This window comes from Anser brachyrhynchus, assembly GCF_964034855.1.
Source record: "Anser brachyrhynchus genome assembly, chromosome: 15".
In the NCBI taxonomy this organism is placed as follows: domain Eukaryota; kingdom Metazoa; phylum Chordata; class Aves; order Anseriformes; family Anatidae; genus Anser; species Anser brachyrhynchus.
In genome coordinates, this window is record NC_137733.1 from 10576332 (window position 1) to 10592911 (window position 16580).

The 16580-nt window shown below is 39.8% G+C and overlaps 1 protein-coding gene across 3 annotated transcripts in view; it reads left to right on the forward strand.

Moving 5' to 3' along the window:
• The first annotated feature begins 265 nt into the window (after positions 1 to 265).
• The window catches only part of LMTK2 (lemur tyrosine kinase 2), a 43272-nt gene continuing 26957 nt past the window's right edge, over positions 266 to 16580 (forward strand). For 2 of the 3 annotated variants that reach the window (XR_013939647.1, XM_080556536.1), the window contains exons 1-5: positions 266 to 576; positions 13447 to 13571; positions 14450 to 14594; positions 15628 to 15701; positions 16207 to 16325. Coding sequence is in view for 2 of the 3 variants with exons in the window: in XM_080556536.1 (XP_080412662.1) it covers positions 429 to 576; positions 13447 to 13571; positions 14450 to 14594; positions 15628 to 15701; positions 16207 to 16325 (611 nt within the window). In the remaining variant the exon portion in view is untranslated. Of the gene's footprint in view, positions 577 to 9758; positions 11656 to 13446; positions 13572 to 14449; positions 14595 to 15627; positions 15702 to 16206; positions 16326 to 16580 lie in introns of those variants that run through there. The other variant, XM_080556537.1, reaches the window with a different exon arrangement.

Below are 16580 nucleotides of genomic sequence, written 5' to 3' on the forward strand. Positions count from 1 at the left end.
ATGCCGAAGAAGCCCCGCCCCCTCCGTGGCCCGTACTGCGGGCCGATCGCCAAACGCGTCCCGCCCTCCTCGCGCCGCAGCCTTCGCTCGGCCCAGCCCGCAGCGATTGGCCGACGCGGCTGCCGATCACCGCTCAGGCCTGTGCCGCCCAGTGCTCCCGCCTCCCTATCGCGAGGCGCGGGATGATTGGCCCGCTGGACTGTCAGTCAGCAGCGCGCCCCTCCCTCCCCGTCAGGTAGCCCGGAAGATGGCGGCGGCGGTGGCCGGCGGGGCTCCGTGAGGGGAGCGGGGCTGCGGGGCCGATGCCGCGGGCGGCCGCGCCGCCGAGGCGGGGGGCAGCGACCGCCGGGGGGGCTGCGGGGAGCCGCTGAGAGCCGCTGGGAACCGAGAGCCCCGGCTTGGGCGCCGGGCGGCAGCGCGGGGAGGGGATGCGGCAGCGCGGCGGGGCCGGGCGGCGGGGGGCCGGCCCGCAGCCCCTCGGCCCGCAGCCCCTCGGGCCCGTCCTCCCGGCCGCTCTCCTGCTCCCGCTGCTCCTGGGCGCCGCCGGGGCGGCTCCGCTTCCGCCAGCAGCGGCAGGTGAGGTGCGGCGGGGCCGGGGGGGGTGCCGGGAGGGCGTCGCTCATCGCTGTGGGGCGCGCGATGCGCCGGTGTCCGGCCACACGCGGTGGTTCTGCGGCGGGCGCCGCTCTGGGCTCCGCGGGATTTTCCTTCTCCCTGGGGACCGCCCGGCCTGGCTCCCGGTGCAGGGTGGAGGCTCCGAGGGCAGACGGCGCTCCTCTCTTTTCCGGCCCGATTAGCCGGGTCCCCCCGCGCCCTCGTCTCTCTGAGTAGGCATGTAGTCCGTCCTTGTTTGTCATGCGTTAGGTAACGCTGCCTGCCCCCGATTCCCTTCCTCGTTTTCCTGTTTATCCTGAAGACGTAGAATGAAAAATGTGCTCTCTCAATATTAGGAATTACTGCTGGAAGGTTTATTAGTACACGTAGGTAACAACCACCTTTTTTTTTTTTTTTGGTGTTTTATTGCGGCTTGCAAGCATAAAATTGTATTGGGACAGAATTTGGTTAGGCTTGGTTTGAATGCACTCCGAGATTCAATGCTAGCCACGAAGAGTTTAGCAGCTGAAATAGACGCTATGGTTGGAGTGGAGGAGCAGCAGCAGTGGGGAGGGAGAGAGATCTGAAGCACAGAGATTAGGTAATTTGGCTGCTGGTCCACAGAAAGTATCAAAACTGGCAGTGGAACACATACTGCCTTTAACAGGATCTATGCATTTTTTTCCATTTATTTTCTTCCCAAGAAAAATTCAGAATTGTTCATGAATTACTCCTTCCATCAGCCTTCCTTGAGGTCAGTCTTTCTATAAAAGTAAGCCTCTAAAAAAACCAAGAACACATTTGTATTTCCTTTGAGACTAAACGATAATTTTCTCACTTATGAAATGCTTGAAGATTTTCCAAATAACATTGGCTTGTCATCAGGCCCCAAGGTAAGACAGCATAGTCAGGTCTGTGTGGCGGTTTCTTCCTTTTCTGTCTGTCTTTTCCTGACGTGTTATTAGTTTTTCTATTTAAAGCTAGGTGTCAATGTCTGCATTAAGTATTCTCAAAGTAGCCTAGTTTTTTTTTTTTTAATAAAAATTCCTCTGCTATCAGGACTATCATGTATCTTACAAAGCTTGGAGCTGAAGACATAATTTCCACGACACTGGCAAAAAGCTTAGCTGTCAGAATGAAAAGTTGATCAGACATATTGCAGGAAATGGCATTACAGTTACCTTTTTAGAAAAAGGCTAAATTAGATATGTTAAGTATAGTACTGCTAGGGAAAGTACTCACGATGTTGTAATGTTGCACTAATACAAAGTGAATGTCATACCCTAACTTTATAGGGTGTCTTCGGTTATAATCTTAGCCCAAGGTATACTACGTATGTGGGCTGTTACCTGAAATTCAGCAAACTGCCACATCCTGTCATGGGGAACCCAGTGGGCTTGGGGGAAATGGAACTCCTGCTTTCTCCTGTATCTTTGCCCATATAGTAAGAAGCAATGTATTTGGATTGTTTGATTGAAAGATATTTAGTGTTTAGACCCTTAAAGCCTCAAGAGGAACCTTTTCCAGTTTCAGTGGCATCGCTTTTGCTGGGAAGACTTTCTACAGACTTTTCTTTTCTGAATGAGATAATGTGTATAAATGGTTTTATGTGCAGCAGATTCTGCAGCACATCCCATATCATCAGGACAGCAGTAAGCAGCTGGAAAGCTATAAGGACTTCTTTTTCCTTCCCTTGAATAACTCACCCATGGTTGACAGACAGTTTTGTCTTGAACCCTCTCTGTCATACTAAGCAAATTTTATAAACTGTCTAGAAATCAAGACTGTAACTTTATTCTGCTGGGGTAGGAGGCATGAATTGTGTTTGAAAACAGCTTCAGCCGTATTATGACTTTCTCATGTATCCTGTGACAAGCTGCTTTGATTTCCTTTATTGAGACTGGTGTTCATTGATGATTTTGGAAGTAATGGTCTCTGTCGTAGGCCTTGGCAGTTCTTGCAGTTGACCATAATGCTCAGTCTGATATTAAAGAGTTGTGAACTTGTGAAGAATTTAATGGACTTTTCATAAAATAATAAGTAATGGATTTCAGAGTTACTTAAAGATCCCACAATTCTGCACCTAGCAAGAAGGGTTGCTTCTCTGACAGGGGAGAAGCATTTTGAGGTGTGTTTCCCCGAGCACTTTACTGGAGAGATGGCAATCCACAGAAAAGAAGGAAAGGATATGTATTGTCTGAAGTTGTTGTAGTGAACTTTGTGGAATAGTTCACGGAATACACCCATAATAGATTTCCCTTTCAGGAAGGAAGGAAGAAGGCAAGAAGTGACAATGGGCAGGTTCTAGCAGGAATAGAGTGGAGTCCTTGTTCAAAAATGTTCCATTTTGTGGAAGTAGTGTGGAAGTATGCCAGACCACAGCTGGGGAATTGTCACGTACCCGGGGTCTTGATCAAGATGAATGATGCAGCTCATACCTTAAGTATGGCTTCACAGTGTTTGCAGGTGAAGGTGTGCATTGATGTGTTCTGTGTTTGTCTCCCATTTTTGAGGTTGTCTTTCTAAACTTTTTGAAAAAAAAGGAGGTGGTAAAGGAAACTTTGCTTTAACTGTTCCCCTAGTATGCTTCATAGCAATTATTGTAACAGATAGGAAAAGCAAGATGTTAAAGATGTTACTATCTAGAAATGCTTAGACCAACTTAAATTTAATTTATTCTGTGAATGGAAAAGAAGGATACTGATATGTACGGTGATAGTTCTGAATTAATGGTTTCACCTTATCCTGGAGGTAAGAGCAGGGGGCAGGTCTAGTTGATAGCAGCTTTTGAAGAATTTATTACCTAATCTGTTAAAAGTAGAACAGTTCATAAAATGAAATGCTGCAGTTTTTCTGAGCCTGTGGAGCATCAGTGATTTTACCTGAATGCATCAAGCTAGGACGATTTTCATCTTTAGTGTTGTGTGACTGAAGTAAGGGTATTTGGGAAATTGGGAGCAGCACTGTTTTGCAGACAAGCATACTGAATTATAATCTGACACTTCTGCTTTACTGTGCTAAAGCTTTCTATTCAAATTCACGCTTGTTTTGTTTTTGACTGGGATTTTCATACATGGCCTTAATTCAGCTGCCTCCCCAGAAAGCTTGGAATGTGAATCAAGGGTATGTACGTTAATGTCAGACAAAGCATTTCTATCGTCTCTCTGCTTTATGAAGTCCTTGCAAGTGCAAAGGAACAGGGACTCAAAAGAACTCTTATTTTCTTGCAAAACTTGAATAGGTGGTAGCGTTTTAACAGGTGTGTTTGCTCTTACATCTGTGCTGAATTACATAGTCTGCTCAGATGAAATGAGGCTGCTGGACTGGCGCCTACACAATTTCTTGGTTTGTGCCGGGACCTCACTTGTGGACTGCCCTCCTGGACCAGCTGCATGGCACGGCAGTGGAGCCTTGTTGAAGAGCTGGGTAACGTACAGCTCCAAAAAAGACACAGAAATTGGGGTACAGTGTCCAGAGATAGCTAGATGTTGTTTGTGCAGCTCTACCTAGTATACTCGACCGGCCATAGGTGACAGTTTGAGATTTTCTTCTATTTGCTAAGATGAGTTCCGTAGTTCACGTGTACTCTTGGGAGAGTTGTTGGTTTTGAGTTGCTTTGGCTTGATGTTTTACTTGGAGTTGTGTCGGCCTGGGGCCCGCTTGTGGTTGTAGCCTGTGGTTTGGATCTATGTACAGTGTATGTGACAGTTGCACATAATGAGAAAAGCAATTTTCTAAGCATATGCAAGGTAGAGACCCAGATCATTTGAAGTTAAGAAAAATCTCCCTTGTAAAGGGGGTTTTAATCAATGGTATATTTTTCTTGGGAGTTGTCTGTTCTCTAACCTTTCTTCTCTCTTTCAAGCACTAAATTTGTTTACTTCTCCCTGTATTTCTTTTTCTAACTTCTGACCCAGATGCCTAATAATTGTAGAGCTAGAGCTGCTGGGTTGTCTTTTATCTTTTGTTTGTCTCGGTGGCTTTGTGACTTTGAGGTAAGAAGGCAACCCCAGCTCTTGGCCTGCAGGAATGTTCCCTGCAAGGCTTTGTTCACAGGCTTGGTCTGCTTTTTCTTCCACTGGCTGTAAGGTGTCTGGAGTTTGCTACAACTAAAGCAGTCCTTAGAGGAGGCAGCCCCTTTCTGAGGTGTTTTCTCACATCTTGAATGCTGTGGTATGTTTAATAATTCCTCAGGTATTGTAGCATGTTAAGATAGCACTGATAAGAGGAAGTCTCAAAGCTGTGGTCGTGGCATTAGGCCTGGGTCATCGGTTTGAAAGGAAGGCCCCATTGGTGAGTACTCTTTTTACCACAGGTCCTGGATGGAAAAGGAGTTTGTGTTATACAGTCAGAGCCAACGTGCCAACATTTTATTTGGAAAGCACAGAAGGTCAGGTTATATTGGGGGGATGTACTGAACAACTGTCAGGCAAATGTGAATAGAAGTAATTTTCTGAACGTTTGCTGTAATCTGGTTTCAGTCCCTGTACGTGTGGTTTGCCTGTGCAGGACATGGGGACCTTCAGCATAATGCCAGAGGTTGGTTCTCTGTCCTGGTCCTAATGCGCTATTTCTGCAGCAGAAGTACAATGCAAGGAGTACTGGATTTTTTTAAATTTCGCTTTGGGCCTGCCTTGCTGTTGAGTGTGTCTAGTATATGGGGCCTGGTGGGGTTCTGGATACAGTTTTCAATAGCTTTGTTGCTTTGATTGCTCTATACAAACTGTTTTCATTGTACTACTTGAAAGGACTTGAACAACTTCAGTGGTGCTAGAAACATCTCATAGACATAATCGGAGATGTTCAAAGTGTGTCAGGGTAGTTAAGTCTGAGAGGTTCATTAAGCATAACTTGGAGCAGGAGGGTGTTGTGCCAGATGCAGCTTAGGCGGGGTGATGGAGTGAAGCAAGCTGTGTCAGGGAATTGTCTTCTGAGGGGTTTTCAGTATGAAAAGCTGGTCCAAAGTAGCACTAAGTGTCGTCCAATGCTACATGCAGAGTTTCCTTAATGGAAAAGGAAGCGTCACTTCAGTGATTCAACAGGGATGTGAATTGCTTTAGAGCTACCTTTGTACCCTGAGATTTCTCTGTTATGAAAGAGGTGTGGGGAAGCTGGGCAGTACTCAGACAGGCTTCTGGGTACTGCCTTTAAGCTTTCAGCTTGTAGACTAGATCCAGTTGTCCAAAATCAGGCATGTGTCCTGTGGCCTGTTCTTTCTCATAGAGATTCTTCATCTGTGGATGGGGATGACAAATAAAGGTGAACAGCTTCTGGCAAAATGATGACCTTGTTTTCCATGTACCTTATCCCAGCCTTACATGGAAGTTGGAAATGTTTTGGTAACATCAAGATTCTAGAAAATACCATCAATGAATGTTGCAAGTGTGGATTCCTTTTGCATGAACCAGGAGTAATTTGTCTCTTCAAAACAATATCTCTTCACGAGGGGTGCGGAGGGGCAGGTGCTGAGCTCTGCTCTGTGGGGAGCGTGACAGGACCCGAGGGAACGGCATGGAGCTGGGACAGGGGAGGGTCAGGATGGTTGTCAGGAAAAGGTTTTTCGCCAGGAGTGTGGTCGAGCACTGGGACAGGCTGCTTAGGGCAGTGGTCATGGCATCGAGCCTGCTGGTGTTCATGAAGCATTTGGACAATGCTCTCAGATACATGGTCTTTCAGGTGGTGGGAGGAAGAGGTATGGAAATTGTGGTTTCCATGCTGCAGATAACTCTGATGGTTTGAGATACCACGATATGTAATCTCACCATGTTTTAGATGACTGTGGTCTACCCTGTTTAAAAAAAAACAAACTACATATTACTACAAAAAAAAAAACTACTAATTGGAGAGATGTTAAAGTGCATGGAATCATACTGTCCTTGGGCAGGAATATGTTTTTAGAACCAACATCTAGCAGCATGTTATAAAGTGTGCTCTGCAGAATTCTTTTTAAAAACTGTGTGTGCATAGTGTGTGTGTGTACACACACAACTAAGAATCAGATGCAGCCTTTGCAAGATTTTAATTAACCCAGATTCTCCAGAAACATTACAATGAAAGCATAGGATATGTTGTTATTGAAGATTTACATTTTTATCCTTGTCTTAAGATCTTGCTTTGTGCAAATACATTTTAACACTTCAACTTCAAACAGACCTTGCTCTGTAAACACTGGAAGTGCTAGCCTATACTTACTCTTTATTAAAATTGAGCCCTGTGCTGTTTCTCAAGCGATTCTTTGACATCACTTGGAAGGTTTGTAGAGTAACAGAATAACGACAGAAATACAAAACTAACCCCAGCTCATAGTTGTGCTACTTGCTAATTGTTCAGCCAACACTGAGGTGGGCCGGGATAAGTGTTCAGAAGAAAATGAGGATTGGAGCAGTGTTGTTTTGGGGATGCTGTATGACTTGGGGATCCAACGTTGTCCCAGCTATTCGTGCCTTAGGATATGTAATCTCTGCCAGCCTCGTTGTCTTATTCTCATCTTTTTAAGTGTGATGCTTTGATTTAGGCTGTGTAAGGGAATTCAGATTTAGGCAGTCAGTAGTTTCTTATTGATAAACTGTTAATTGCTGCCTCTTGTATTCAGAAAGACTAAGTACAAGTGTGCCCAAGTAACTCAGCTGTTAAGTTTTTAAGAGTTCTTTTTCTTGAGAGTGTAGCTGTTGGGATTTTGTGCAGTTGTAAGGAAGAAGGGGAAATAAGATGTGTCATCCATATCAAAGGTTATTTGTGTTAGGTATGCAAACGTTGCCTGATCCAATACAAGGGTAGTAATAACATAATGAGAGGGAAGGCTTTTGAAATAACTCTTCAGTTAATAAACTTTTCAGTAGTTTGTTCCAGATGATTTTTATTGTTTTAAAATGTTTGTGTTTTTCTTTGAATGGTAACAAGTATTAAAATTGTGAAAGCTGAAGAGTTCAGACACAAGCTAAGAACCTGATTGAAGTCCCTTGAGGGGTATTATATATGTTTGCTCTTAGGGATTTGCTTGTTGAAGGAACCACTTGATATAATTTGGGCATTTGGAAGCAGTTTGAGATTTCATTAAGATGCTGGCATTATGCTGAGGACATTAAGTCAATGAAAGTCATCTGAGATCTTGGGAATGTTTCCTCCTGCTGTATTGGTAATGGTCATTCAAATCAAACGGCCGATTGGCATATGGAGTTCTGTTACGTGCCTCTTGTGCTAAAGCTCTCCTTATTTCCTTTTGAAAGAATGGCTGAAGTGTAAATAACACTCCTTCCAAACTTACACTAGGTTCATCTGCTTGTGCTGTGCCTTAATTGAAGGTTAACAGAGACGATGCAATTCTAATATAATATTGTAAAGCCTATTGTAATGTAACATTGCGCATCTAAGTGATGGTGCTGCACAAATACCAGCTGAAACTTACTCTCAAAAATGATGCTGGTTTTTGGCTCCGCTGTTAAATGGAGCGTAGGAAAAAATTGAGATGATAGGAATGCAGTAACTAACAGAATTGACTCTTGAGATTTTTTGGGAAACAAAGGAGTTGCAAGGCACACCATGCTTTGCTTTGCCATACTAACCAAGCATTACACAATGGATACACCTAAGGTTGTTTTAGATAGGCTTTTGTTTTAGCATTCTGCCTGTTACCTCTAGGCCTTCTTATACAGATAGCACTGAGTCTTGGTTTTGTCTGTATTAGCAGCAAGCCTCTGAAGATTTCATGGAGTAAACAAATGCAGGAGAAACCCTTTGTGAGAACAGATAGCGATGTAAATCTGACTTGTGAAAAACTAGGTAGGAGTTGAGAACAAGTTAATTTTCAAGTTAATTGCTAGCACAGAAGAAAATGACAGTGTTATTTAGGAAAGTCAGAGTAGTTTTTAAATGTGTATTTATGAAAAACAGTATAAATTAGCATTATTACATATTTAATCTGGTTACATTAATATCTATGAATAGCACAGTAAGTAAACTGGTCAGGTTTATGACATATCATGGATGTAGCTGGAGAGAAACATTGGATTTGGCCATTCAATAGTATTTGAAATGATGCTGTGTTCTGACTTGATGTCATAAGGTAACATCTCAGTTTCTGATCATATAATTTCAGGGTGTTCAAAAGGCAGTTTAAGTGACTGCTGTCATGCTAGATTTGTGCTGGAATAGTTATAGCTATTAGTGTGGAGCTGCCATTTAGATAGATGCTCTTGAAAGAAAAGAGGCACTTGCTTATGCAGTGGGACTGTTGTCGCATAGCAACTACTGTGCTGAAAGCTTAAAATCAGATGCTCCCTTGAAGTTCCCTGTGCTGCCCTAATAATGCTTTATCTGGGCTTTGCGCTGTCTTTATCACGGTAGTGTCTTTTGTTAGCGTACTAAGTCATGTCTGTCATGTACATTGACTTTTTCTTTTTTTTTTCCTGAGCTTAGAAATGTGCAGTGTTGTGCTGCTATTTTTTTTTTTAGCCCAATTTCCTGAAGATTTGAGACCTTAATAATATGATTAACCACATTGAACCAAATTTGAGAGAGGCTGAATTCATGCTCCATGGCTTTTGATCTGTGGTAAGGGAAGAGAGGCAGGTCTGCTGTCCCTCGTACCGGCCGGCAGTTACATCTGATCCTGTGCCCGTTCTGAGTGGTGGCTGCTGGTTGGCAAGTGAACATGGATTTACTGCTCGGAAGCCTGGTGTGCATGTCATTCCTACTTGGTAGCACAGGATGCCACAGATGACATGAGTGAGTGTTTGAGGTGATTGTGGGCAAAACTGGAAAATTGGACAGGGAGGGAAAACAATTCTAGATGAGAAACCAACTTCTGTTTGCTTAGTTGGTACATTTGATATATGTCTACTATATTATGAAGAAAGTAGACTTCAAATACAGAAACCTTAATACAGAATCCTGAGCTATATACATTTTTTTTGAAATACACTTTGTATGAAAGTAGCCTTTTTCTACCCCTTGAGACATGCTAGTACTTATTGAAGTTTATGTTCTCACGTCTATACTTGGTCCTGAGAATGCCAGCGTAACTTATCATTATTGGTTTTTGTGTGTTCCTGTACTTGCACATATACAGGGCTTGACTTCAGATGTGCTGTGTTCAAATTTACACTTCAGTGTAAATTTTTGCTTTTGCAATGGCAGTCTTCAGAGGTGCTGAAAAAAAAGTGTGTAGCAGCATCAAGTTGGAATTTAACACTGTAAGGCTTTGAGGAAAAAAAGCCTTTTTATTTTTGTGTGTTCATCATTTAGAGTCATTTAGATATCATTTTGAGAAGAAATGCTTGCTAGCTTTAAACATTCGTGCAAAGCATTATGTTGTGTAAACCATGCAGAAACACATAGTAAGACACACTGCATCTTCTGCTGATTTTCATATGGTACTCAGACAATCCAGGCCTCTTCCTCTTGTGTAAGCAGTTTGGATAGACCATACCTAAGTAGGCTAGACAGTGTGTATCAGGTATCATGAAGCTTTATATTGTTAGCATTTTTCATGTAGTATTTTTTGGATGTTTTGCAGTTCATCTCTTAAAGAATGTAGTAGGTTGTTGCTGAGTATAGTTACAGTAAATGATAGTTTCTTAACTGAGATGATATGCTGACTAAATTTAATAAATGCTTTACTTTCAGCGTCTATTATGCTGAGATTTTAAACTTAGATACTTGTTACGAAATTATAAGTGATATTGGATGTATTTTCATCTTGGTTTAGATGAATTTAATTTACAAAATATTTTAGCAGTTTTTTATTAGAGAAACTCTTGTAATAACTGTATCAAATGGTCCTTTATGTTCAACTGAACTGATTTCTCTCTGTTTGCATTAAGGTCAGGATCTTGTAAATATATACATATACCTATATAAGAGGTGCAAATACTTTCACAATTTACAAACAAAAGAAGGAATTAAACACCTCCTACCTTTTCAGTTCCCAGTCATTTTACGAAGTTCCAGTGAATTAATAGTTAGATGGAAATAGTTGAAAAAATGCAAAAGAGGTTATACTGCAGCAGATAGTTCAGCAGTTTGTCAAACACTACTTCCAATATTTAATCAGTGACTTCCACCACTGAATATGTATTTATGCAAGATATTAAAATAACTTCACTTATATTTTTAGCTCAATTATAGGTTGTCATTTTATATTTAATTTTACATTAATCTTACTTAAAAGTGCAAATTAAAGATACCACTTATTAATGACTGTGTGAGAGACTTCAAAGTTTATCCAAATAGATCTGGATTCTGTAATTCTTAGTAAGTAGCACTTGTGTGAGTCATCTGAAATGCTATTCTGTAAGTGTTGCAGAAACTTGCCCGTGATAATTGGCATTCTTCTTACATTAAAGCATCTTTTTATAACTTTGTATATGAACGGTTTCCTTGCATTTTTGGCAGATCAGGTGTCTTCCATCTTAACGTTAATGGTTAGTTGCCTTTTCAAAGATGATCTTTGCTTTCTTTTTTATTTTAAGCAAACAAACAAACAAAAAAACCCACCTTCATTGCCTTCTCCAGTTAAGTGCTGTTAGTACACACACTTTCTTGGGAATTTTGTAAGGTTAGGAAGTAACACAATGAGCAGCAGCAGATTTTTTTTTCTGAATTCCTTCCAAGACATTTAACAGCGATGGTTACATTATGGGGAAGAGTATAACTTGCATAAAACACTTAGACTTCAGGCTTGATAAATTTACAGTTTTCTTTACAGGAGAAACTGTAACCAAAATGTGTTGTTTATTTTTTCATATAAATAGCTGAGGGCATATACAGTGGATCTAACTTGTACAGTTAACACGGCTTATGATCATTAATGCCTCGGAGTTGAATAAGCTAGAAGACGGGTATAAGTCCTCTGAGACCAAGAGAATCCTCATAGTGCAATAAACTGCACTCTAAGGTGTGCTAGAGTGGGGCTCGGGAACTTTGGTTTTCTACTGGGAAGAATATATATTGTAATTGTGGTGATGTGTTCCCAGGTGTGTATTAATGAAGGAGAATCTGCATCTAGTCGGTAGATGGTCTGTGGTGAGTTTGCTTCTCATCCCAGGGCTGTTGATGGTGAAGGTGAGGAAGCTGTTTGGAAATTGGGCGGGATGGTTTTGGGAAAACATTTAAAGTAATAATTAGTAATACCTGGTACCATAAATACATTTACATTTTTCTGTACTAAAGCTACCTTTTATTATTTGGCTTCAGTTAAAAGTTCAAGGGAATCTCTTAAGCTTCATCTGAAGCCCTTTTACCTTTGTGTGTTTATTTCAGTAATGCAGCTATCTAATGACTTATTCCACAATATATTTGCGTATATTTGTGGTTTAGGTAATTTTCAGTCTGCTTAGCAATGTTACTAACCATCTGAAGGAAGCAAATGTAAATTAATGTTTACTTTTCCATTTCCTTGTTGATGCTTATAAATGAAATATACAAAGGCGTAACGTGGGAGCCTTGATTTAAATGAATGTAAATCATTCTATTGAGAACCCTCTGCAGAGACTTTTCAGAATTATGACTAAAAGGTGGTTAAATAGCTTCATGTCGTGGTTGATCTGCATTCAAACAGCATATAATAGTTAGAAATGCAGTATTTGTGTCCTCTAATGAGTCTGGAACGCCAGAGCTGCTGTTGAGACTAGAAATAGCATCGCTTGTTTGAAAACTTTACTGTTTTGTTTAACTTTTCCATTTTTGTATGGATGGCTAATGTGCCTAATCTGTTCTGCAGAAAACTTGTAAGTTTCAAAAGTATGATAAAGCAGTAGTTTGTCAATTTATCTTTGACGTGAAATAAAAATAAGTAAATATTCTGTAAGTGTTCTGCAGAACATGGTGAACAGCTGTGGCTTTTTCTAGGAATCTTTGTAGGTTTTAAAGGTTAAGAGCTAGTTGGGCAGGTTTGTATGTCCTTAGTTATGGTGATCAACTTCTTATTTTCTTTATTTTCAAGGTTTTATTGATAGTGTTCCATCGCCAGAGGTTCCCGTTGATCCTTAGAGGTTCCCTAAAAATCCAGTCAGACTAAGTCACCTGACACTGTGTAACTTTTGCAATGCTGATGTAATATCTAAATATATCTTAATCAGTTATGGTCCTACTACTCTTCAAGCCATATACCAGTTCCTGTTTAAAAACCAAAAACAAACTAACAGCAAAAACAAAAAAATAACCCAACCCTCAAGATGTGTGCTGTGGTTTCCTAGGTGACTACCCAAATACTTTTTTTTTCCCCCCTCAACTTAAAATCAAAAACAGGCATGAAAATGAGTTTAATTCTTCTGGCAATGCCTTAAGATTGTGTTAAAATGTTATGTGTGGTTTTTGGTTCTGTGCAAGGAATGATAACCTGACTCATTCATATAAAATGTGTTGTAGAACATCTTTATCAGCTAATATGGAAGTGTGCTATTGGAAAATGCATTTACAGAATGGTGAGAGAGCATGTCTAAACTTGAAAAGGAGACAAATCACCTGAAGAATCACAAGGAAACAAGAATTGAGGGTGGAGTTGGTTAGATCCATTGCACTTGTGAAAACAACTTGTGTGTTTGGCAGACTGTCATGATTGCATTTAGTGAAAGAGACAGCATTGCCATACAGTAGTATGTTAGAAATTTGTACGCAATTCACACGAGGAGTTCTTCTAGCTAAAAGTCCAAACTGTGCAGGCAGGTTATAGAACATAGAAATATTTTGCCAGTTATATCCTTTCTGGTCAGTTTCCTTTTATTTTAATCATATCTTCAGAGTTAAATGTTCAAATTTATCTTTTAAATAAATGCTGAGGGGTAATATAGTTTGAAGGAACTTCTTAAATTGCTAAATATATTTATATAATACTACATACATGTTTATTTCTAGGACAAGGAGCTACAGCTGAAGTTTCCTCATCTTTTGTGATTCTGTGTGTATGTACTCTAGTAGTACTGGTAATACTGCTTGCAAACTGTGTCTCCTGCTGCAAAGACCCCGAGATAGATTTCAAGGTAAGCATTAGAAGTTACAGATGTTATGTGCGAGTGGTATTTGCAGCTGCAGTCTGATTTCCAGGATACTTATTACTTGTGCTAATACTTTGTGGTTAGTGACACTTCTGTCGCTGTACATTTCCTCTTCTGAAATAGCCGTCAAATGTATTTCTGCATGCTGTAAAATACTGCTGCATCTGGTTAAGCACTTGATCCACGTTGCAGTAAGGATCTTTAGTGTCTCTTCAAAATCATTACTATCTATTAGGATCAGTAGCAAAAGTATACCCCGAGAAAATTTTACTGTACAGAATATTTTTTGCTGTTTGTTTTCTTTTCATTTGCTGGGTTTAGTCTGCTGACAGTGTTTAAGATGTTCCTGGCAAATATTATTGAAGATGCACATCTAATGCAGCAAATCTATTGAGAGGGTGTTACCAGAGAACAGTTACTTTTGAAACATCAGTTATTGGTGTTTCTAAATTTGCGTTTTGCTCTCATTTCTGAGGAAAGGCCCTGAAAAACCCTACATATTTTTGATAAAGATAGTACTTGATGCTTTAATTCCTTTAATCAGCAATAATTTGAAAACAAGGAATAGAAGTATAAAAAATCTGTCACTGTCAAGAAAAAAATGAGCCTCCTTATTGTTACTCATTCAGATGAAGTGCTTTAAAAACTATGATTTAATTTTTTCACCTTTTCAGATGGTTTCTTTTAATATTATCAGGTTATCTCCCTTAAAAATGAAGCCCTTTGTAATGGGTCATATTTTACTTTTACCTTCAGGTGGTTATTTTATTGTAGTCAAGTTTATGTATTCAGATAAGAAACTAAAAGAAATGTATTAGTGCTATTTTTAAGACTAGTTTGAGTACTAATATATTTTATTGCAGGAATTTGAAGATAACTTTGATGATGAAATAGATTTTACACCTCCAGCAGAAGACACTCCATCAGTTCAGTCTCCAGCAGAAGTTTTCACTCTTTCAGTTCCCAGTATTGCTTTACCGACTCCCTCCCAGTTTCCATCTCGCGCAGGTAAAATAGACTTCTTAAGTTTAACTGTTACAGGTTGAATTAAACTGAGTTAATTAACCCTACATTTTTGTAGGGTATAGTGTGAAATTTCTTAAAATATAACTTACAGCAGGTGCTATATATAGTAGCTTAAGAGACTGAAACTGGCTTAAATCTGTTTAGACTGCTTCCTTTATGTGTCTACATACATAAAGGGTTTGAAATGCTCTAGGATGTCAGTGACTTCCACGCTTTAGTAGTTGTCATTGTGGCTGAGTTGTCATTGGACTTTCGACATTAGTCTTAAATGGAAGCAAGAGTGAATCTCTTACTTGACAGCAGTGCTACTGTTTCAGCTGTATCCCTTTCTTAATAGCACTGTAAGAGAGATAATGCTGCTGAATCTCTTCTATAGTATAGTCTACCATTGTTTCTGTCAATCCTCTGCCAAGATCCTTGCCTTGTTTTCTGTCCTTTGCCTCTCTATGCTCTTTATGCAAAGTATCTTTAGTCAGAAAATGTCCTCCTTCCAGATGGTAGCTATAAGTAGGGCAGTTGGACTGAAGAGTAAAGCAGTCAACCCTTTTCTCTTAAAATGGTAACTCTATAACTATAAATGTTAAGATATAGAAGCAGTGAGTGTTTTGGTTTTTCTTCTGTTTACATAGAAATTTGTGTAAGTGGATAATTTGCTATGCCCCAATACAGTGTAGGATACACTTGTATTGGAATTAGAACTCAGCTTTTCAGCTTTTTTGCTTTTTTACTTAACTCTTTTTTTTAAAGATGTTTGTGTCATAGAGACACATCTTTTGGGTGGGATGGGTATTCTGGTACAAATGGTTTAGAAGCTGAGAAGTTTCTCTTGAATACTATTGTCACATTGCCTTCATACTTCATTTTGTTCATACTACGTTTTATTGTTTAGCCTGAATATATACATGTAAGTGGGAATAAATATTCTAGGAGCATGCATTGTTTCCTCAACAGTTGCATGACTTTGTCATTCTGAGTGGTTAGCTGCATGTAACATTTATTTTGTTGTGTATAACAGATGGATCAAAGTCTCAAGTCGCGCGTCAGAGTCTAAACTACATCCAGGAAATTGGAAATGGCTGGTTTGGAAAGGTGAGAAGTTCTTTAATGTTGTACTGCAGGTTGAGTTTTCCTCTTAACTAACCAGACTACTCTATTTCCTTTAATATGATGCTCTTTATTTAAAAGAATAATAATAGCATAAGAAAAACTGTAGTTGAAATTGTTTACTTGCATGCACTTTTTTAAGCTATGATTAATGCTTCTTTAACTTAAATGCAATTTCTTACCAAAGCCACTTACTGTCTAGACATTTCACTTCCATGGGATTGAATTAATATGTTCCTGTTACTACCAATTATTTCTAGGAAAAAAACTTAAGTAAATAAATGGTCTTCACAAAAAGACATTTTCTGAAAGCTGATGTGTTGATCAATTGTCAAGATTTCTTAAGTATTGGTGTTTAATTATCAGAGCCCTACATCTGTTGACAAGCCAGAAAATCTTCCATGCACCATGTTTTTAGCTCTTTTTTGATTTGTAGAGAAACTCCTTAATTTTTTCTGCTGATTTAAAGACAATGGTTATCTTTTTCCAGGTTCTGCTTGGAGAGATCTATACAGGCACTAGTGTGGCAAGAGTGATAGTGAAAGAGTTGAAGGCAAGTGCAGGTCTCAAGGAGCAAGAGCAGTTTCTAAGAAATGGAGAACCATACTAGTAAGTAAATCATGACTAGGTTACCTGCAACACTTTCATACTACTGCTTATGAGTTACAGAAATTTTTGTTCAGTGTTGCTGTCTCTGCTTGCCCTCCCTTACAAATTAAATTCTTGACTTTAAGATATGAAATACAGTCAATTCAAAGTGACAAAATACGAGTTTGCTTAGATATAAGCTCTTTGCTTAAATGTGTTGGGTAGTTATTTGTTCATGATTGGAAAACACACTTGGTTTGGTTTATCAGATTTTCT